This window comes from Lepidochelys olivacea (genome assembly GCF_965140295.1).
Source record: "Lepidochelys olivacea isolate rLepOli2 genome assembly, chromosome: 22".
In the NCBI taxonomy this organism is placed as follows: domain Eukaryota; kingdom Metazoa; phylum Chordata; order Testudines; family Cheloniidae; genus Lepidochelys; species Lepidochelys olivacea.
In genome coordinates, this window is record NC_140432.1 from 18,468,877 (window position 1) to 18,490,448 (window position 21,572).

The 21,572-nt window shown below is 46.0% G+C and overlaps 1 protein-coding gene across 1 annotated transcript in view; it reads right to left on the reverse strand.

Annotated features, from left to right (window-relative positions):
• ZBTB16 (zinc finger and BTB domain containing 16) overlaps window positions 1-17,440 on the reverse strand; it is a 177,141-nt gene extending 159,701 nt beyond the window's left edge. The window contains exons 1-2 of the mRNA XM_084611800.1: window positions 17,318-17,440; window positions 13,154-14,472 (exon numbers count right to left, since the gene is read on the reverse strand). Coding sequence (XP_084467926.1) covers window positions 13,154-14,400 — 1,247 coding nt within the window. The 5' untranslated portion in view covers window positions 14,401-14,472; window positions 17,318-17,440. The remainder of the gene's footprint in view (window positions 1-13,153; window positions 14,473-17,317) is intronic.
• Window positions 17,441-21,572: the final 4,132 nt, after the last annotated feature.

Below are 21,572 nucleotides of genomic sequence, written 5' to 3' on the forward strand. Positions count from 1 at the left end.
TTGAGTCTCTTCCTTTGCTACTGATAGCAACTATTTCTACTGATCCAGCATAGAGAGCTGAAACGGAGCTGGATCTTGTCCAAGGAAGGGGAATATGGACAGCGGTTTGCAGCAGGAGATCTTTAACCACATCAGAGGCTCATCAGGTCTCCCTCCCCTGTCCCTTTCACACATTGCCATTCATGTGTGAGCCTGAGCAGCAGCTGCTTTAGCAGTTATTAAAAATAAACGTGATGGAAGCACAAGGAGTCCTGCAGAGATCAGGATGCCATTGTGCTAGGTGCTGTATGAATAAATAGCAAGAGTCCCCTGCCCAGCGACCTTCTAGGCTAAATAGACAAGGAAATATATTATCCCCATTCAACAGATGGGAAATGGAGGCAAAGAGCAATCAAGTGACATGCCAGAGGTCACACAAGGAACTGATTGCACATCTGGGTACTGAACACAGTTCTCGGGAGCTCTAACTCAGTTCCTTCTACTCCAGGATGACAGTGAAGGCACTGACAGTAACCCCCTCTGCCAAGCAGCATTATTGCTCAGGAGTTTGGTGGCAACAACAGACACCAATTCACCAGCAACCCAAGTGAGTACTCCGGTCTGCATTTTGCAACCCAGGTGGCTCTCTGAGGTAGCTGGAGTGTCTAATTTAGGGTGGCACTCAACATGCACAAACATTTTCCTTCTTGACAAGAGGAAATTCTAGCACTCATAACAGTTGTGTATTAGTTTCTATTCAATCAAAAAACAGGTCTCTTCTAGATACAATGAGTGTTAGAGCCCATCAGCAATAAAAACCTGATGCTCAACACCTTTGCTTTCACTCTGCAGTTTCAGGAAGAGGATGCTTATAGGTAACAATCTGGGATTCCCAGGTGCCACACTTCCCAACACTCAGGACTGAATCTAGAACGTGGTGCCCAAAGAAACCAACCAGAAGTCTTAGCCCTGTAAAATGAGAGTCCAACACATGTAGTAAGAGATCTGCAAACTGATTTGCCAACCTGAAAAACTGGTGCATGTATTTCCAAGAAGAGTGACTTACAAAAAATGCACAATTTGTGCTGTGGTTAAATCTAATTGCTCTGATACTTATAGTTCACAGGCTTGGCTTGGCTGCTCCCAAATTAGCAAAACCTGGCCTTAAATACCATATAAAAAACACATAGTAAGCACTTTGAAATCACTGATATAAATAAAAGCAATGAGAATGACTCATGCTTCCTCCTTAACACTCCTCACCATGCATTATTTATAGTAAACCCTATTAGAAAAGAGGGAGGGAAAGAAGGAACAGTGTGCAGAATATGGGCTATTGCAAATACAGGTGCCCAAAAGCTCTGATGATGCTTGTTGGCATAAGCATAAGAAATAAACTGCATTCTAACAGTAGGAGTGGTTCTGGGGACAACGTACACAATTTGGAATTAAAATTCAAAGGATACTAATCCAATTACACAATGTACATTTGAGAGCATGAAGTCTGTGTGTACGATACCTTTAAGAGTGAAATCCAGATATTTTTGTAGTTATTTTAAAACCTAGAGTGTAAAATCCTGGCCCTACTGAAGTCAATTGCAAAATTCCCATGGACTGCAGTTGGGCCAGAATTGCATATTTTCATTCTCTGCCTAACAAATTTTTAAGCTAACTATGCCTAACAGTACCCTAAAACCTGGATGCAAAACACACATATTGTTCGTATAGATCTCTCTGCAACTGAGTTAAGCATAAAAGAAAAAAGTTGTGCAAGTTGCCCTACAGAACTAAGACTCTGAGCACAGAAGCCTTTTAACCCAGATTACACAGGTTGCCAGGCCTAATGCAGTGTATATAATGTCACACACACACTCTCACCTGTGCTGCTATTTGCTGTCTCCAGCATGTCTCAAGGAGTGGACTTTGTGGCATTTCACATTTGCTTCATAGTAAAATAAAGGCTCAGGGAGATACCACTGTTCTTTAAATAGCACTCTCAAAGGTCTGCAAACATGAGGGCACAGCTATCAAGGGCTCATTCCTATACAAACTCTGGTACCTAACTTTAGCAGTTTATTTGTGCTCTTTCAGACGTTCTTACTGGGCAAGTAATGGAAATAGTTTGGTGCTTTTCCCCCTGCCCCACACTCATTCAATTTCTGACTCCTTTATAGGTCAAACAAGCAGGAGTTCTGCTGATCACCCCTTTGTGTTTTATGAAGTCATATAGATATAGATATTTACAGCTGCAAATTTCAATTTTTTTTATTGAAGACAATTATATGCAAGCCACCCAAAAAATACACAAGAAACAAAACAAACCTTTCTACCTCACCAGTCCTTTCTTATCACTACTGGCAAAAAAGCCAATATAAAACTTTGCCAACTGTGGAAGTTAATACAAGGCTTAGCAGGAAAAAAATAGTTAAAACTGTTATTTTATTACAACCATTGTTTAACAAGGTACCTGCTTTCTGCGATCAGGTGCTTTGTACATCTTTGTATCAATCTTAAATAGCTTATCCTCCCCGCCTACCGCCGCCTCTTCCCCAGCAGTTTATCTTTGTATATTGGAGAAACTGGTGTTTAGCTATATACGAGGAACAGATTACTTGATAAACAGACCACAGGGTTATCAGTTGAACTGATATACACAGATAAACAGCAAATCTCCTATGCTAACATAGGTATGAATGCAATGCATCTTATATTTACCCTCAATAGTTATATTTAGGCCAAACTTGCATTTTATCACTGGTTTTAAACTGAAATATTTTTCAGAAGTATACATTTCACACACATTGGTTAAACGAATGTGCCAAAACCCAACTACATTAAAAGGGGCAATAAAAACTGAATTAAAATAGTGGGACATAAATTATGGTTGAGTAACTTAAAAAAAATAAAGTTAGTTAACATGACAGCGAAAATTACATAGATTACACCACACTCCATCCACAATACGAAGGCTGGACCCAAAAGACAAGACAGTGAGCTTGAGTCTACAACACTTGCTCACATAAACAGTTCTATTGAAGCCCATATTGTTTGATTCCTAGCCAGTACTCAGATACCATGATAATGGGTACCTTAAAAATGCCCTAAGAGATAACTACTGTCCAGTCTGGATAAAGATTTTGAATGTTCCATAATTATTCTTAGCATAAAAGAACAGACTCCACTATTGAACTGAAACTGTTTCATATATGAAGGTAAATGTAGAAGTTAAAAAGTATCAAACATTTGCACAGAAGTATCCTGTACCTGTGATGATCATTTGTATTTTTACCCATGCTAACATACTTTGTCTCCGCCTGTGTACGTGCACCCATATTTATATACACATAGACACACACCCCTTTGTATATGTTGTTTCAGTTAGTTTTACAACTATTTTACTTGTTGTCTGACTTTTACTTGAGTTTATTATTTTACAACAGTTAACCTTTTCACAAATAAAAACAAAAACTTCTGACAAGAAAACAAATCTTTGTTTTGTATTTAATCATCTAACTAAACTCAGACAGTTAAAAAGGAATCACTGGATCCAAAATTATTGCCTTAGTTAAAAGGCCTAGGTTGGATTTTTTTTTCTCTAAAACAGAAACTTTTTAGTCAATTATAAAAAATACCATGCACAGTCAACAATTTTGTCTGTATTTATTAAAAGTCAGTAACAAAAACAGTAGTTTTTTGCTAAAATACAATTGCAATGTTTTGTCAGCACTCTTGTGTGCAAGTTCCTTATTACTTGGCTATGTGGTTTATTCAAACTATGCTGTACCTACCTGGAAAGAGTTTTAAAGTTGTTTTTTTTTTTTTTTTTTTTAAATTAAAGGTGCCCACAAGGCCCTGGAGAACAGGTTAGTGAGGGAAAGGTTCAGATAATTTACTCTAGCTCTCCCTAGTCCCAGCGTTCTAATTCCTAGTTTTATTTCTCCTGCATAGCAGCCACATTTGCATTGCTTCAAAAATGTAAGTTTGTCTGATAAGGATTTTTTTAAAAAAAATGACCCTACACAGCTTCAAACTATTGCAGTGATGACTGCAAACCAAGTTGTTCAGTCTTATAATCAATGTGCATACACACTAGTAGGGCCTTTTGTGCTTTATTAGTAGAGAAAGACAAATGTTGGAAGAGTTGGAACAGGCATTCAAAGCCAACCTTAGATCTTTTGACGGTGACTTGCATACTAAGGTGAGGGAGTGACCAATGCCAAACGAAGAATTAAACCTACCATAAAGCACTTAGCTGCCTAACACCAGACCAGGGGAAAAAATTGTAAGAAGAATGACACAATCCAGGACTACCCAGAATGAAAGAATGAATGGAATAGGCTAATTTACACAGGAAGTGAGCACTTACCAGACCCTTCATCCTAACACACAAAACCCTCTGCCATATCTGGAAGCAATTACATCCAGTTAACATGATCTGCCTGCCACTAAAATTAACTGCAAAACAGAAATATTTTTCACTTTTGCAACAGGAGATGCCATGGCCCCGTGTTTGGCTGCCGGGAAATATTTAGTAATTACTCATTTAAAGTCTCTCTTGAAGCTGTCAAGGGGGGGGGGTGTAAAATTGTTGCTAATTATGAACTAAAAGGAAAATGCAGATCACTTTACTATAGACAAGGAACACATTATACACACACACACACACACACACAGTGAACAGTGTAACCAATTGAGTCTGTATCAAACAGACGCAGATAAGGTTGCTGATATACTTGGTCAAAAGTTTAAGGCTGCCAAAGTTATTGTAGGGCATTCTGCCACATTTCCAAGCAAGGAGGAAAAACACATTTATGTTAATATCACTCACAAAATACCACAATTTCTGCAGCCCGTTTTTCCATACAATCAATGAGTTTTCTTTCACTAAATATTAGTTTACTGTTCAAGTTAAGAGCTATAAATATGCAGTAAATCTTACTGACCTTTCCTAAAGGCAATGAAACAAGAGCAGTTTGGAAAACAAAACCCCTTCCTAACTGAATGATATTTGGTTTAAAACTCAAGGCTCCAATTCTGAAGTCAGCAGAGCTCTGCAGAGACACAGGGATTGCCCAGATGGAGCAGATGACAGGGATCATGAGCAAGCAAGCAAACAATTTTGGAAAGGTGAAAGTGCTGTCTAGGCACTTATAACATCCTCATCACTGTACTCATTCATTAATGTGGAGTCATCTTTGTTGTACCCTCAGACTTTGGCTTAAACAAGGTAAAAAAAATTAGTAAGAGCATAGCAAAAAAAAAACCCACCAAAAATTATTTTCCCAATCAAAATATTGTATTTACTGTACCGAGACACTTTAGTCTCTAAATAGCACTGTTACAATAATTAGTCTCTAAGAACCTTTTGTTCAGAAAAAAATTCACTACTTTTCTGGCAGCATTACATAGGTTATATTCCCCCCGCAAGCATATCTGCATCTTAAACTATAAGGGAATTTGAAAATTTCACAAGGAAAGAACAGTGGTATTTCTCTGGGAAACTACAAAAAACTCCTACCAGGAATAGGGGAAATATTGCTGTTCCCGGCAAGATGAATTTTAGATTTCTGCTTTCAAGAGGTATCCATCCCCCACACCACTAAAGAAAGCAGAGAGCGATGCCTGATTGATTGAATAAAATAGTACACTTAAAAAGAACTCTTCCCTCTTCACGCTATGTTCTCTGTATGGAAATGGTTAAGTCCCCCCCCACTGAATAAATCAAAAGTTCAAGGCTGCAACATACCACAATGTATTCCCTCTTTACATATGACAAGAACCAGAGAAAGCCTGAAATCCCAAGCATCCTGAGCGGGGTCTCCGCTGGCGCTCACAGGTTACATGATCAGGGTCAGAGCTGTGGACCTTAACTGCAACATTCATTTCCTGAACAGGGCAAGTTCTCTTACCCATAAAGCTAATAAGAACTTCCTCGCATGGCAAGCTCAAACTGACAGAGCTACTTGTCAGTGACCACGCAGTAGGAGAATGCTGGTTTCTATTAACATGTTATGATGCCAGGTGCCACTAATAAGGTCCATCAGCAAGGAACAAGAGCCTGCTAAGTTGTCTTTCAAACTCTGGAAATAATCAGTGTCCGAGTTTGGGAGGTTTTTTTGGTGGGGGGAGGAAGGGGAATTGTTTTGATTCAGACTACAGCAAAGCTTACCGACACATATTGCTGACTGCTTAAAATTAAAAAATTACACAAACAAAAAAACCACTACTACTGTATCAGGCTACCAAAATTAACACTAATAACATCTCACAAAGCACTTGGGATCTGATTTATCACATTTATTACTTTAATGGTATACTGCATCTGTTTCTCGCTGTGACATGTTGCACGGTGCCAGTGGGTCTAATGGCATTAATATTACAATAGTCAGCTAATCCACTCAAAAGATAAATGGAGGTGAGCCTGGCAAAGAAAGAGCCAAAAAGCAGCTATACTTCCCTATCCAGCTGCTTAAGATACACTACAGTCTTACTGTCACAGCTCCATATTAAGAAAAAAATCAACAAGTTTAGTGGCATTAAAATTGCCAGGCATTAAAAACTGCATATATTCTTAGCCAGCTTTGTGGTTTTCCCCCTTACAAAAGCATTTTAGAGTATTAGTAATTATTGTACTGTGGTGGCACCCAGGAATGCCTGTCATGGACCAGTGTCCCATGGGGCTGGGTGCTGTACAAACACAGACCAGACAGACAGTCCTTGCCCCAAAGAGCTTCCAATCTAACAATTTCATCATTAAACACATTGGGGTGAGTCTGTCCCCGCCATGAGTTCTACAGAAAATCAATGAGTTCTACAGAAGGTATGTTGGGCTGCTGCATATCATTAGAAATACAGATTCACTGACTATTTATATATGAACTATCCCAAAGCTTCTCTAAAATGTACACTAAGGTCACTTCACTCCAAAGGACTTCCCACAAAATTCACAAAAAGTATCGGTAGAAACTGCACCCCAAAATGTGCTTTGGCAAAGGGAACATGCATATAAAAAGAAATAGGTCATGCGCTGTAGCTACATCTCCTGCACCATATTCTGGGATGCCAGAATGGACTTGGGATTCTACGCTACAACTGGACATAGATCACAGATGAGGATGAGGTGACCAGTCAATTGCCCTGGCACGTTCCCAACTTTCACTGATGGTACCACTGTCATTAAAGAGCAGTTGCTATTCAGTAAATGGTTTGAAGGGGCATCAGGCCTTAAGTGGCTCAAGTCAGGTATCCAAAGCCAGTGAACAATTTTGAAAATTTGGTCTTAAGCATCTTACGCTGGGAATAGAACTCATGAATCCAGACTCCGCAGCAGTCTGTTCCAACGACTAAGCAACTCTGCCTCAATCATGTAACCATTAATTTATATAGTTGGTGTAAAAGATGGCATGGATAGCCATTCTATCCTTGCTTGTTAAAGAGAACGACCTTTCATCCAAGGATCTCCACATTACACAATGCGGTGCATAGAATACAGCCAAACTGTATATTAAAGTAGCTCTCAAGATCCCAATCAGGATCAAGGCGCTGTTTCTTCGGGCACCGAATAAATAAGCCCTGACCCTCTAAATACTTACACCAGAGTAGTCCCACTGAACCCAATGCAACTACTGATGGGTAAAAGAGTTAAGCACGTACTTAACTGTTTGCAAAATTGGGGACAGAGAGAGAAACAGTCCCTGACTGAAAAGCATACAATCCAACATAACATACGACAGGTGGAAGAGAATACCTTACAAGTAATTAAGTTTGTGAATCTTATCCTGCACCTGTAGTTTGTTCCACTGTTTAAAAAAAATCCAATTTTAAATAAAATTAAAAGCCACCATAAGTATCAGAAAGTTTAAATATTTTGACTTCATGATAGAAACAAACTGTGCAAGTTCAATTTAGTATAATAGCAATTTTCAAAGTTCATGCGTGGTTTTTCAAATACAAAAAGGTTGTTGAAATATAGCTTTTTTCCCCTTCAATTAGAAGCTGCAATCAATACCAACATTAGATTAAGTTTGAATTTCACTGGACCTAGAATGAAATCTTTTATTTAAAAAAAAAGAATAAAGGTGCAAACTAAATACACAATTAGTCAGAATCATAAGCTCAGTAAAGAAAATATGGATTTTAAAACAGTTTAGATGTTCCAGACAAAAATTCAGCTGGGACTCCAAACCTTGAACAGATCATTGTGATGGTTCTGCTTCCAAAAGGTCATAATTAACTGTTCTTTATTAATAAATTGTGTTACAAAATGGCATCATCGGATGACAACTCCATCAAGAAAGGAGAGATGGTTGGGTCACTAAGCCACTAGATAGGAATTAAATCCAGATCTCCTGGGTCCCACAGTATGTTGGACTCTCTGCATAACCTGAGACAAGTCACAACCTCAGTTTCCCTTGGGTAAAAATAGAACTAACAATATTTCCTTTCTCCTACCCTCTCTCTGATGTGTTTAGACTGTAAGCTTTTCAGCATGGGGACCATCCCTTATTAGATGTTTGGATCTAGGGGCCTCGAAACACTATCATAGTACAAATACATAGTGACTAGCCAAAAGGAATGATCTTTATTACCCACATTATCCACTTGCACATCCTTATACTAATGAAAAATGGTAGGAAACACGCAACCGAGAGGGAAAAAAATAAAGCTATGTCAGCTGAACACTACCGATTGTGGGGACCTATTGGTTCCTTAATATGCTCTTGATAATACTACGGTAAACCAGTGGCATTTCTACTGTGGTTTTGACACAAACTATGGTCTACTGCAGCCACCTGCATCCTTCAAAAATAAATATATAAAATAAATAGCTCTACCCACACAGACGTTACTGTTTCCAAATGTAATTGTCCCAGCCTTGCATATTCAATTGCTTCCTTGACCGCCTTAAAGACCATCGGTCTTGGTTCACAAACACAGCATGGGCAAGTGGAAATATTCACTAACCAAGTCAGCGCAGAAGACCCCTCTATGTTTAAGCTGAGGCTCTGTGTACCCAGTCTCCAGAAAGGGTGGGAAGAAACAAAAGAAGCCATTGACATTTAGTTGTAGCTTACATCTGGGCTAAAAATGAACCTGCTGGCACCTCACAAAGATCACTTCAAGTTTAAAACACAAAAAAACCCACACAACTGCTGCTAATCAGCTTGGTGACTAAACAGCCATACCGCAGCGACTTCAGCATGGCCAAGCCTCTGCTCTCTCTGAAGCAGATAGCTTCAAGCAACTCAAGAACCTCACATTTTCTACAACAAACGATAGGGTAGAGCACAATCAAGAGTTTGGACAGAGACATCCATGGCACGTTAATGTAGTTTATTCAGACAAATTCTTCACACCTCCACTCCGGGCCTGATCCAAAGCCCACCAATCTCCCTGGGAGTCTTACCAGGCCCTAAAAAAACCTGCGGCCTGTAATTTTCCACTGGGGCAGCTCCAGTCAGTAATAGAGTAATCAGGACTCATGCATGCATGCCATCTAAACCTACTCTAGAGTTAGACAAAATAGGGGTAAGAGACACCTGTGCCCTGTCTGTGCTGTAACTTCCACTATTGCTACCTCGGATAGAGCGGCCGCAGTGGAGCATTACAGGTCCCAATATTCCGAGTATAAAACACTGCTCATAGCTTCATAAATACAGTAGGACTTCAGCAATACAGATTTAAAATAGCATATTCTCCCCATTTTGTAGAAAAATGTAACCGCAAAGGCTTGTAGTAAATACTCATGTTATTAAGGCCTTCTCTATAAAAGAGAAGCACCAATTTAAAGGGATGTTTTTTAACCCAGGCCCCAACCCTCTAAACAGTCTTAAGGCTCAGACTGGTCATCCTAGAAAAGACAGAACTGAAGGGGGATACGATGGAGATCTATAAAATCATTACTGGTGTGGAGAAAGTGAAGAGGGAAGTGATACAGCCCCTTCACATAACACAAGAACTAGGCATCACTCAATGAAATTAATAGGCTGCATGTTTAAAAACAAACAAACACAGGGAAGTCCTTCTTTATACAACCGCAGTCAGCCTGTGGCACTTGTTGCCGGGGACGATGTGAAGGCTGAAAGCGTAACTGGGTTCAAAAAACAATTTGATAAATTCATGGAGCACAAGCCCATCAACAGCTATTAGCCAAGATGGTCAGGGATGCATCCCCGAGCTCTCGGTGTCCCTAAGACTCCAACTGCCAGAAGCTAAAAGACAGGAAGACAGAGGATGGATCCCTCAATTGCCTGGTTCTGTTCATTCCCACTGAACCATCTGACACACTGGCCACTGTTGGAAGACAAGGTACTGGGCTAGATGGACCATTGGGTCTGACCCAGTATGGTCATTCTTACGAGTTTAAAAATTGGCTTACATGGATTTAGCTTGTATTGGTAAATTTACTGACAAGCTAAACATACACAAACCAGGTTTGAATCAAATTAAGAGTGTCCACGCAGGGTTTGGTATTGGTTAAACTCAATCTTTTTAAAAACTACACTTAGTTAAACTAGTGCAAAAATTGTGAATAGGTCAGAACTACGACCTTATTACAGTACAAAAGCTATTGAAGTGCATTACAAGTATCAAATCATTTAAACTAGAACGACAATTGCAGCTACAGAAACAAGTACATCTCATGATGCAGAAACCTGGTTTTAAATGTTTGTCCTCTCATTCAAAACATTTAGTCATTCACAATGAGTCTCCTAATCATGGGTGTGAATTAGGAAGGTTCTAACCTTACAATGAGACTCAGCAACAGTGGAAGATTATTGATCAGCAATGGGAACTCTAGAGCAGATTCAGCATTGAAGTTCTCAATTTAATCTCTGCCAAGCTGACCTCTCAGAGAGTTTCTAAAATAGTTTCTGTGGTACGTGCAGGAGCATCAATTGTTATTCTTTGTACTTTAGAAAGGAGAAAGGAAGACATTTAAGAACATGGCAGATAGCCATGTTCAAATTCTCTCCAGCCATGCACTGCAGCTGCTTTTCAATGACATTTAGCCTGCATCGCTTTATAGTAAGCACATCAGCCCAGATCCTCAACTGGTGTAAGTCAGTATAGCTCTAGATCCAATTTACATCAGCTCAGGCCCTGGCCCATTGTGTCTATTTAAAAAAAAAATTACACAATCTCCAATGAATTATATCCATGCTCTAGAATGACAATGCAGGAAGTTGCTGTTTACATATCATCAGAGTAAACAAAAAAGAAATCTGTTTTGCCAATGGGGATTGCTAGCATGCTGCTATCACCTATTTGTTTAAATAGAGCTGGCATCACAATGCACACACACACAGTCAAACTGCACTAAGATGCCATCTGAAGAGTCTGACAAACCCATGTGAGGGTGAAAATCCCAAAGTTAAGGCTGCCAGGCTGTACTTAAAATGTAACAAGTTGAACAGGCAATTGATGTTCCAAGGCCCTTCGTGAGCTACAGATAATCCTTGATCATTTATGGATGGCACAACAAGACAAACAGCCAGAGCCTCGGGTATATATTATGTACATTAAAACTAATTAAACTTGTTGGTCTGTTCAAATACTGAAAGATGCTCAGTCTGAATACTTCAGAGAGACTCCTAGGAATTCTAGCGTCATCCATGATTTGAATTCTACTAATAGAGGATTGGACTGTCATGTACTTTTGTCACCCCCACGGAACAGAGGGGCTGCAACATGGCTTACACACACATACACACACCATGAAGTGCTGACACGTCGGTAGAACCAGTACAAATGTCTGCACAAGGATCAAGCAGCCCTTCACAAGGCTGTTCAGTCAGTTCCTACCCCTGTGATATTAGCACATCCAAATGCAGGAACAAGTTAAGAGTTCCTGCTCTTACAGCTTAGGACAGGAAAATCTGAGCCCTGACCCCACAAGCTGATGCTCACCGGCAGACCCTTACACCCACAATGAGCCCTACCAACCAATAGGGCTCTGTGCAAGCACAGAGGTCCATCTGTGCGGATCAGCCTGCATGACTGGCTCCAACAGACCCACTAAAGGCTAGATTCTGATCTCTTTCACAATATGCATAAACCTAGAGAAACACCACTGACAGTGTAAAAAACCAACGAGGAGTCTGGTGATGCCTTAAAGACGAACAGATTTATTTAGGCATAAGCTTTCGGGGGTTAAAACCCCACTTCTTCAGATACCCACGAAATCCTATGCCTAAATAAATCTGTTGGGCTTTAAGGTGCCACCGGACTCCTCGTTGTTTTTGTGGATACAGACTAACACGGCGACCCCCCTGATACTTGGCACTGACAGTGTAGTTACTCTGGACATTCTCTAGCTTCAAACTCTGATCACTAGGACACCAAAGTCATCATCTGACACTGGTCTGAGAAGCAAGAAGGTAAGTATTTCATATGCAGTTACTTAATGGGTGAGTGGCATCATGAGATTGTTAATTTTACACTCTATATCAATCCAGAAGACAGAGAGGAAAAATCCCAAAGTCTCTGGAGCAGAATGTGAGAATCCAACATGCCTCATTCCAATGTTATAAAAAAAACAATTACAGCACATGCATAGCCCTGGCATCTGAATGCATGTTAGGACATGGGGCAAGAAAAGGACAGGCTATTGTCTGAGTTGAGTGCCAGCCCTCTTTTCAACCCAAAGAAGGAAGCGCACATCGTATGGAACTGGTAATATAATATAGAATTTTTCATATCTGGGTTGTGGGCTCAAATCTGGCCAGGTAGTGACCGTAACTCATTGTCTTGGCGAAGTAAGTTGGTGAGATTCAGAGCGGTTCTCAACAGACAAGGGGCCCCATCACAATCCTCTCCCCGGGCGTTCCCTTATTTAGTTTGCAGCTTGTTAATGCTTTACCCCGTTGAGAATGCAGTAAATTCACACATGTGCAAAGGGCCAGCAAGAGGCCTACACACCACTAAGGTCCCACTTCTTGATGTCTTAAGCAGGAACTGAAGAGTGATACACAGGCTTCACGCAAGCCCTATGCACAGGGGTGAATTACCCGCAGATGGAATTCATTTTCCTCTACTGAGGTCAAACCAGCCAGCACTAAATTCAACTGAAGAAAAAACAAAAAATACAAAACAAGCTGATTGTGACACGAACCATCAAATGTCAGAAGAGACTTGCTGCCACGTCAAGACTAAACAAGTGCAGAGGACTTACCTGTGTTGTTCCACCGTCTCGTTGTCCGGCAGTTCTGCTCCACAAACACTGCACTGTTCACTAATGGCTCGGTTTTCAGTTTTCATGCCAGCTGCCAATTCACCCAGCTTACTGAACAGCTCCCTTTGAATAAAGCCTTGAGGCAGAAGCCCCCCATAAGCGCTGAAGTCCATAGACACGGCAAGAGCTGGCTGCATGTGAAGAGCCGGCGTCATGGAGGATGGCATGCTGAGCATCGAGTCAGTTTTGTGATTTGGTAGCACTGAATATATACTCAGGTGTTTCTCACTTTGAGAAATCGAGTGCTCCGGCCCGACTGGCACTCCTTGGCCCAACTCGAGGGGCTGCTCTGCATTCTCATCCCGGGCATAATGAAGTTCACGGGCACTTGTGATAACACTGCTACGCGTGGGAGTACCGGGGCCTTCCTTGCTTTTGTCATCAGACTTGTCCCCTCCAGAAGTGCTGGACTCGGTCGTCCTTGGGCTTTCATGGCTAGAAGCCTCCTCCACTTGCATCACCTCTGTTTTCACTTCAGAGAGGCTGTGGTGATGGCTGCCCGTGGAGTGCAAGTCCTCGGAGGCGTTCTGCTGCAAAGCTCCTTGCAATAATGACTGCCCAATGGTCATCAAACTATCCACAGCAGCCTTTGTGGGGCTCATCGCGGAGAGTCCAAATGAAGTGGAGACAGATGGGCTCTGCTCCACCATTGCCCCCGTTAAACTCTGACTGGCCATGCTGGCATAACTGCTCTCTTCACCGGAATGCTTGGAGATAAATAGGTTTTTGATGTACCTAGATTTCCTATCCTCCTCCTCTTCAGTGCCACCGTCCGTCATGTTGACTTCTGTATCATTCTCATCAGAAGCCTGAATGGTCTCCAAGATCTTCAGACACTGTTCTTCCAGATATTCTATTTCTAGGATCTCGGCTGCGTAAAGAAGATCATCCAAGTCTTCAACTTTAGCCTGGAGGGTGGCCGTGTAAGCATATTCCAGTATCTGCTGAAAAGTCTTTGGTGAAAGAAAGTCCAGGGTATAATGCTGACTGTTGCGGTGGAACAGGATTTCAAACATTTTACTAGTGCAAGCCAACACTGTCCTGTGAGCATGGAACTCCTGATTGTCCACCATGATGACCACATCACACAGAGTCCCTGCAAGGCGCATTTGGTTGGCTTTGTGCAGGAGCCCCGTGGGGTGGCTGGGGTTCTGGAGCTGTATCAGACCCATTTTAGTCAAATCCATAGTGCGCCTGAGATTTAGTCATTAGGGTGTCTTTCTTTGCTCAATCCGGGACTAGCTTTGGGTGCCCGTTGTCTGTGAAAACAAAATAAAGGAAGGGGGAAATAAAGGGGGAAAGAACTTTTAGTTTAGGATTTTGGCAGCAAGTTGCATACAAAGTTTCTACAACTAAGTTTTAGAGCCTGGAAACTGTGGCAGTAAAAGCTCCAAAATCATCACAAACCTACTTCCCTTTACACAGAGGGGACATGCGGAGGGTTGCTGGGTTCCAAGCTGCAGCGCTCCTTGGCCTTGCACAGCCCAGCTTGCCTGGTTGATAAATGGAGTCACCCTCCAGGCACCTTTGTGACATGGAGACATTGAAACCTGGGGGAATGGGGAGACCTCTTGTTGTTGGAAGCTGAAGGCGGGGAGGTGTCCAGGCTTCTCCCCCGGCACCCCAAAGAAATCACAGCCACCCTCCTTAAATCTGCAAACCTTGTTTTGGGAGCTACCACCCCCACCGCCTGTCAGACACCCCCCCCCCCCCACAACACAGAGTCCTACCCACACCTGGTACCAGGGGGGCCGCTCCCCTAAATACAGTCACACGCCTTCCACCCAAGGGGCCACCCCTCTACCCCCTCGTGCCCGCTGGCCCCCAGCCCCCGCGTACCCCAGGGGAAGGGGGGGCAGATCTGTGCCCCGGGGACTGGTTTCCTCTCCCACCCTACCGGCTCGCCCCCTCCCCACGCAGGCTTGGTGCCCGCCCCCCAGAACGGAGCGGCAGCCGGAGCCCGGCGCCAGCGCCGTAGAGGGCGTGAAGCAAGAGGGGTCCCGCCGGGCGGACACCCCGCTCCGCCCCAGGACCCCGGGCCAGGGCAGGGGCCGCTCCTACCGCCTTTGTCCGCTGGCAGCGAGCGGGGGAGCCCCGAGACACCCCTCCGATCGGCCCTCTCCTGGAGACACCCCCCCCCCTCGGCTCCCCTCCTCCGGGACTGACCCCCCAACCCAGCTCCCCCTGCCCCGGAGACACCCCCAGACTCAGCCTTCGGGCGAGACCCCCAAATCCTCCCCAGGGGGACTCCAAGCCCCGGCTCCCGCCCGTGCTTCCACACCCCGCCGAGGTAGCGGGGCGCACCCCACGCCGCCCCCAAACCCAGCCTCGGGGGCTCCTGCTCCTCGGCTGCCCGAGGGGAAAAAGGGGCTCCGACCCGGGGGCCCCCGCTGCCCCCTCGCACCTTGCCGCGGCCCGTAACATGCTGGATCGGGGAAGGAATGGGAAAGCCCCGGGAAAAGCGGCGGAGCTTCGCCCCCAACCGGGCACTAACGCCGGGGCTTCAGCATCAGAGCCGCCGCTGTGCGCGTTTCCTTAGCCCTGGGGAAAGGCACCTCGCCCGAGAACAAAGCTGCCAGGGGCGAGTTGGAAGGGTTAATGAGTGAACTATTAAAATCCTTTATCAGCTCCGGATTGGGGCTTGTTAGACCAAGTTGCAGCAGCGTGCGTTCGTCCTTCCCCCTCCCCAGCACCGCATCTCCAGCACCCCAAGAGAACACCTACCCCTCCGGGACCCACATCCACCGGCACAAACCACGGGGAAACCAGCAGCATCTGTTTTAGTTATTGCGCAGAGGAGGGAGCCCAGCTCCGCACTTTGGAGCCAATGAAAATCACGGCTTCTATCGCGCAAGATAACCACCAGTCCCCCTCTCCCCCCCTGCTCGGGTCACTTTCAAACTTCAGCCACCAAAATCAAAGAAAGAAAGAAAAATAACCGAACAGCGTTTGAGCGGCTGGAATCACCCCGAACCCACCGCCTGCGCTGAACGGTTAAACCCGGGGCACAAGGGAGAAGCGCAGAGGAAGAAAGGGGAACATTGGAAGGCGGGATGCAAAATATTGTAATTCGCGCAAAAGCTACTTTCACAGTCACACGACTCTCTTCTGGGGCGGGCGGGGGGGTATTTGTCTCCGCTAAACAGCACCTGGCCATATATAATCAAGATCAAATGCAGATCAGCCTGGATTACATGGAGCAACACCACCATGGACGGAGCCCTGTCCAGGGAACTGTCACGTAGGGCCAGGGAGGGACGCGAGCTCGATTGTGGCTGGCTATCCTGCTCGCTCCCAACGTGCCCAGCCAGCGCCAGGGCTCGAGATTTGCACCCGGCGAAGGAAGTTTTGAGCTGGACCATGAAAAGACAGACCCCGCTGGATTTACAAGGCATCAAACGGTCATCAGGTGCAAAGGCTGGAATGAACACAGCCGGGGGGAAATTGTTATTTTTCAGACCGCACCAAGGCGTTTTGATTACAACACTGGGCACCAACCATTTACAAAAATAAAATGCATCTTTGCAAGCAAACAAGGCTGAAGCGACAGAAAAGCGAGGGTGCCGGCACAACCCCAACCTTCCCGAGACGCTATTTGCCAAACTAACCAAAAAATGAAGGAAAAAAAAAAAAAGAGGAAAATCGCTTCCCCAACCCGCCCGTTAACCCTCCCCAGCCCAGACCCGAGCCTTCTCGCTCTGAAACCATCGCAGGGCTCCACCTCCCCACGCAACAAATAAATAAGGAGGGGAAGTCACATTTTTCTCCTGCGAGCCCTTCAGAATACATCTTAGCCAGAACATCACAACAATTGCCTCTCAGCTCCCTGCCAGCTTCTCCCACACACACCGGAACCCAAAGCGTCCCCAGTCCTCCCTCCTCCATTGCAAGCACCCCGGTGCCCAGTTTACCCCCCCCCCATTTCCCCAGGGGAGAGCCGGCTCGGGGCAGAAATGACAGGCAAGACCATTTCTCTCCTTGCAGCTCTCTCCCCGTGCATCCATTCAGGAGCAAACACCAACACCCCCCACCCCTCCCCGCGCCCCCTCCTCTAAAGCAACCCGAGCAAGTTCCCGCAAGCCCGCCCCCGCCGCGGGCACTCACGGTCAGTGCATGGCAGGAGGCCCCTCGGCGTCGGAACTGTTGCTTCTTGTTAAAGCCGCAGAAGCATGATCCGGCAGTTCGCAGTACCCGCTCTCATCCTCTCCAACTCCTCTCTGCTTTCAGGTTAGCAAATCAACACCGCGCTGCCTGACGTGCCGGCTTGCGCCCCGCGTCAGGGCCGCTCCCACCCCAGCGAAGCCCGGCCCGGGCACCATCTTTACTGCTGGCACGGGGCTCGTGCCCACACCCGGCTCCCCCCACCCCCACCCCCACCCATAGGCGCAGCGCCCTCCCGCCAGAGTCTGCCCCCCCCCCCGCAGCACCCCGGCCCCTGCACGCCCCGCGGAGCCAAACCGATCTGTGCCAGACCCCTCGCGGCTGAGGTCTCTGCTGGGAGCCTGCACCCTGCCGGGGGAGATCCTGGAGGAGAAAACTTCCCGGACACCCACCCTGGGGGAGCTCCGCATGTCCCACAATTATTCAGGGGCCCAGGTTGGATGCTGGGCCTCTGCCAGAGAAGCTGCTCCCAGGAAGGAAACTTCCACCTGCCTGGGCTGTCTCTCGGGGACCTGGAGGTGGAACAGAAGCGGGCGCCATCCCCCCATTGCTGCAACACTGGGGGGTTGGGGGGGGGGTTGCTAACCTATTCAGACTTGAGGGACTACTTCGGAAAGGACGGGATGGAGTAGTTACTATCCCTTGCCCCCCAAATCCCACACGCCCCCCCCAATTCAAACTTGATCCCCTCGGTAAGCAGTGCTGATTTGGTGGAGAGAGGGAGGGAGGGAGGGAGGAAGAAGCGATTTTCGGGTCTCTCTGGAACCCTGTGTTATGATTTAGTCCGTGAATCGTGCACTGCAGCTGTTGACTGCCAAGGATGGAGGAGACTGTTCCCAGGCGGATTGCGGAGACAGGACCCTCCGGGTTTACACTATTCTGTGCGTTAACTACACCTTGCAGGGTTCACGGGAAGCATTGTGTTATGCTGAGCTGGGCCCCGGTTTCCGTACTGATGCGAAAGGCGAAGGAAACCAGGCTTGGAGTGGGAAGCCACAGAAAGCTCTGGGTCCCTTTCCTCGGGAATCGCACCAGAGCGATCCGTGTGGAAGGACCAAGACAGAGCTCTGTGCCAGCCGAATTAGGCTCCGGATTAGGAGAACGCAGATGGGAACCGCTTCCCCTGAGCATCCTTCCTGCTCCAGTCTATTAAACCGCCCCTCCCAAGCCAGCCGCGTGAAGGACAAGGGGTCCAAGCGTCTCCTGGCAGCTTGCCCTGACCAGAGCTGGGGAGGTACAAGCGGGGCAGGGGGGCACAGCAGAGGTGGGGAGCGGGTGTCTATTATAGCGCTACTAGGGAGATCGCTTCTCGGTTTGCTCCGCCAGGCAGACCGGTACCCAAGTCCTGGGCAGAGGCGCGCCAGCCCGTGGGAGATGCTGGCAGCCAGAGGGAGGGGAAGGGGGGAGAGCCCTTGGCTCGGCTCCTGCCCATCCCGAAAGAAGTCACCGAAAAGTTGCATGGGGAGGAAGGGAGCGGGCGGCTGCTCACGGTGCTTGGCTTTTGGAGACTGACAGGAGGGGATAGGGAGGGAAGGGGGAGCTGATCCCGAGGGCTGCTGGACAGCGCTTGGCGTCGCTGGCCTCTGCCAACAACAAACATGGAGGAGCAGGAGGCTGCCTTTGGGAATCAATGAACCGGAGCCAATTTTAGAGCAGCCCCGGCGGCACCCCTGGGCTCTGAGCGGGCCCCCGCTGCGCCCTCGGGGGGAGGTCGCGGAGCAGCGTGTGGACAGGTGCCCGGCGGAGCTGTGCACTCCCAGAACAGGCGGCTCCCGAGCGGTGGATGGGGGCAGGCAGGATGGCTTTAGGACAAGGTGCACAGGCGCGAGAGGGACCCGTCCACACACCCCAGCGCATGGCACGAAACGTGTCTCGGAGGCCGGGCTCTGGAGGGTTTGTTTGGACACACAAGAGCCCCGCACCTCCACACGTTCAATCCTGCCATTGGGTGTTTCACCTGGTGGCGGCTGGATTGTGATCCCTGGCTGCAAACGCAGCTCCTAGGTTAGATACCGGACACACGGTCTCCTCGCCCCCCGCACGCCTGACAGCCAAACTCCCTGCTTCCCGCGTCCCTCTCCACCTCGCCCCTGCCCAGAAGAGGAAATCAAAAGACTGGTCTTCGCAAATCAGCTCCTGATGCCTCGTTAAGTGCGTGAGCCAAGAAGCCATAACACAATCATGAGGAGCCGGGTTTAAATTAACCCTCGCCTTAATTAATGAGTGCGCAGCGCTCACCTAATACAAGACACCGAGTAGCACCAACTGTAATGCCCAGGATTCGAGGTTGTGTTTTCTCTCTCTGACACACACACACACACACACGCCCGCCCCTCCCTCCACATTTAGCAACACCCCCGAAACCTGGGGATGCGGTGGGAGCAGCAGCGAAAGGGTTAACCCCCCCCCCCAGCGTGTTAATAATGAAATCATTACATCGAAAAGCCGCCTAACAAGCAGGCGGATATAATTGACTGCGCTACCGACAAGTTAAAAAAGATACATTTTAAACTTGTTGAACTTCCAACGTGACAACTGCATTGAGGCGAACGACAAGGCTGCCTGTCATTCGGTCCTAGCCTGCCTCACAATTACTCTAACGCGCAGCAGACTCACCCTAGGAAGGACCCTATCTTCCCAAACGGAGAAATACACAATTAACCCCCGATCCTAATCCTCAATTAATCCTCAAGCCAGAGAAGGCCACTTGAAACAATAGGAAGCGAGAACAGTCCCCAAGATTCCTTACACAAGAAGTCTCCCTCGCTTAACAAAGTCTGCACTTTGAGAGCCCAGCCCCTTGCTAGGAAGTAGTACAGGGAGACTGATGCCTGAATTCGAGAGATGGAGAAGGTAACAAAGACAAACCCATGGGCTTGGAAACTGTTTCTGTTAGAGTTTAATGTTGGGTACACACCGGCTCGATAATGGTTATTTTGACCCGATAAAGACACTACCCCAAACAAGCACAGTTTATAGGAAGGGCAGGCTCTTGTGAGGCAAGAATAGCAGTGGAAAGTCTGGGGGCAAGGATTTACTGCTGCAGCCTCTACAAAAAGAAGGGATTTTTTTAAAAAGTGAGAGCTGGACAGACTCTGGGTTACACCGAACTGCCTGTTTACAAAGCTACTCTTTGGAGTGGAGCTCCTGGAATGGTGCAATTCATAAAGGCCAACATACTTTGGTACCAAAGTTCAACACCTTTTAAAACCCAGGTCTCCTTATATAACAGGGGAGAGTGAATGAAATAAATGAGGTAAGTGAGGTTTCCAGGGGATATCAAAATATGAATCTGTAATGGGAAAGCTATAAAGACTTTCCCTTCTCCCTCTGGAGGATGCAAATAGGGTAGGACCCAATATTGTCAGCTAAAATAGCAAATAAGAATGGTATTACTATAAAGATACCCTGAGGGGCAAAGCAGTATGAATGTAATCTAAAGAGAATGTTATAGGGAAGTGTGTTTATAATTATAATGGGATTTAATGTACTTTGGGACCAGATGATAGCAGTCATTTAACAAGAACAGCCTAATAACAGAGGCCCCATAATGAAGGGGACAGCATGGAGGGTTATTAGATAAGTAAGTATTACAGTGTGGCATTCACAGTAGCATAGTTAAAGATAAGACATCAACAAAACCACATTTTTTCAGGGGTTATAACTCTGCCGTTTTAATTGGCAGCAAGCTGAAATTTGGCATGCAGGCTGCCAGCCCAGATACCTATTTCCTCTTTTAAAATTGCTTACATCCACAGAGCTGTTGTGTGTTTTTTGAATAAAAAGTGAACTAGAAGAAAATACTGTGGAGGGAGGGGGAAGGGTTTCAGGTGTTTGTTTATCCTGCTCTAACTTTTAAGAGGCTTGATTTCAGAATTGAAATTTTGCAGACAGCTAGGGGTACATTTTTAGTGTAGCTTGCATGAAATTAAGTTGCATGAGTCCCATTAGCAATAATGGAACTCCCAAGGCTAAATTCCCAGGCAGCACGCTGAAGATTAACGCCCCCCACTCTCCCCCAGTCCTTTCTGGGAACTGGTGCATTTCATAGATACTAAGGTCAGAAGGGACCATTATGATCATCTAGTCTGACCTCCTGCACAATGCAGGCCACAGAATTTCACCCACCCACTCCTGCAAAAAGCCTCTCACTTTTCTTTAAAAAAAATAAATAAAGTAAAAGCTATTGAGCTGTTTA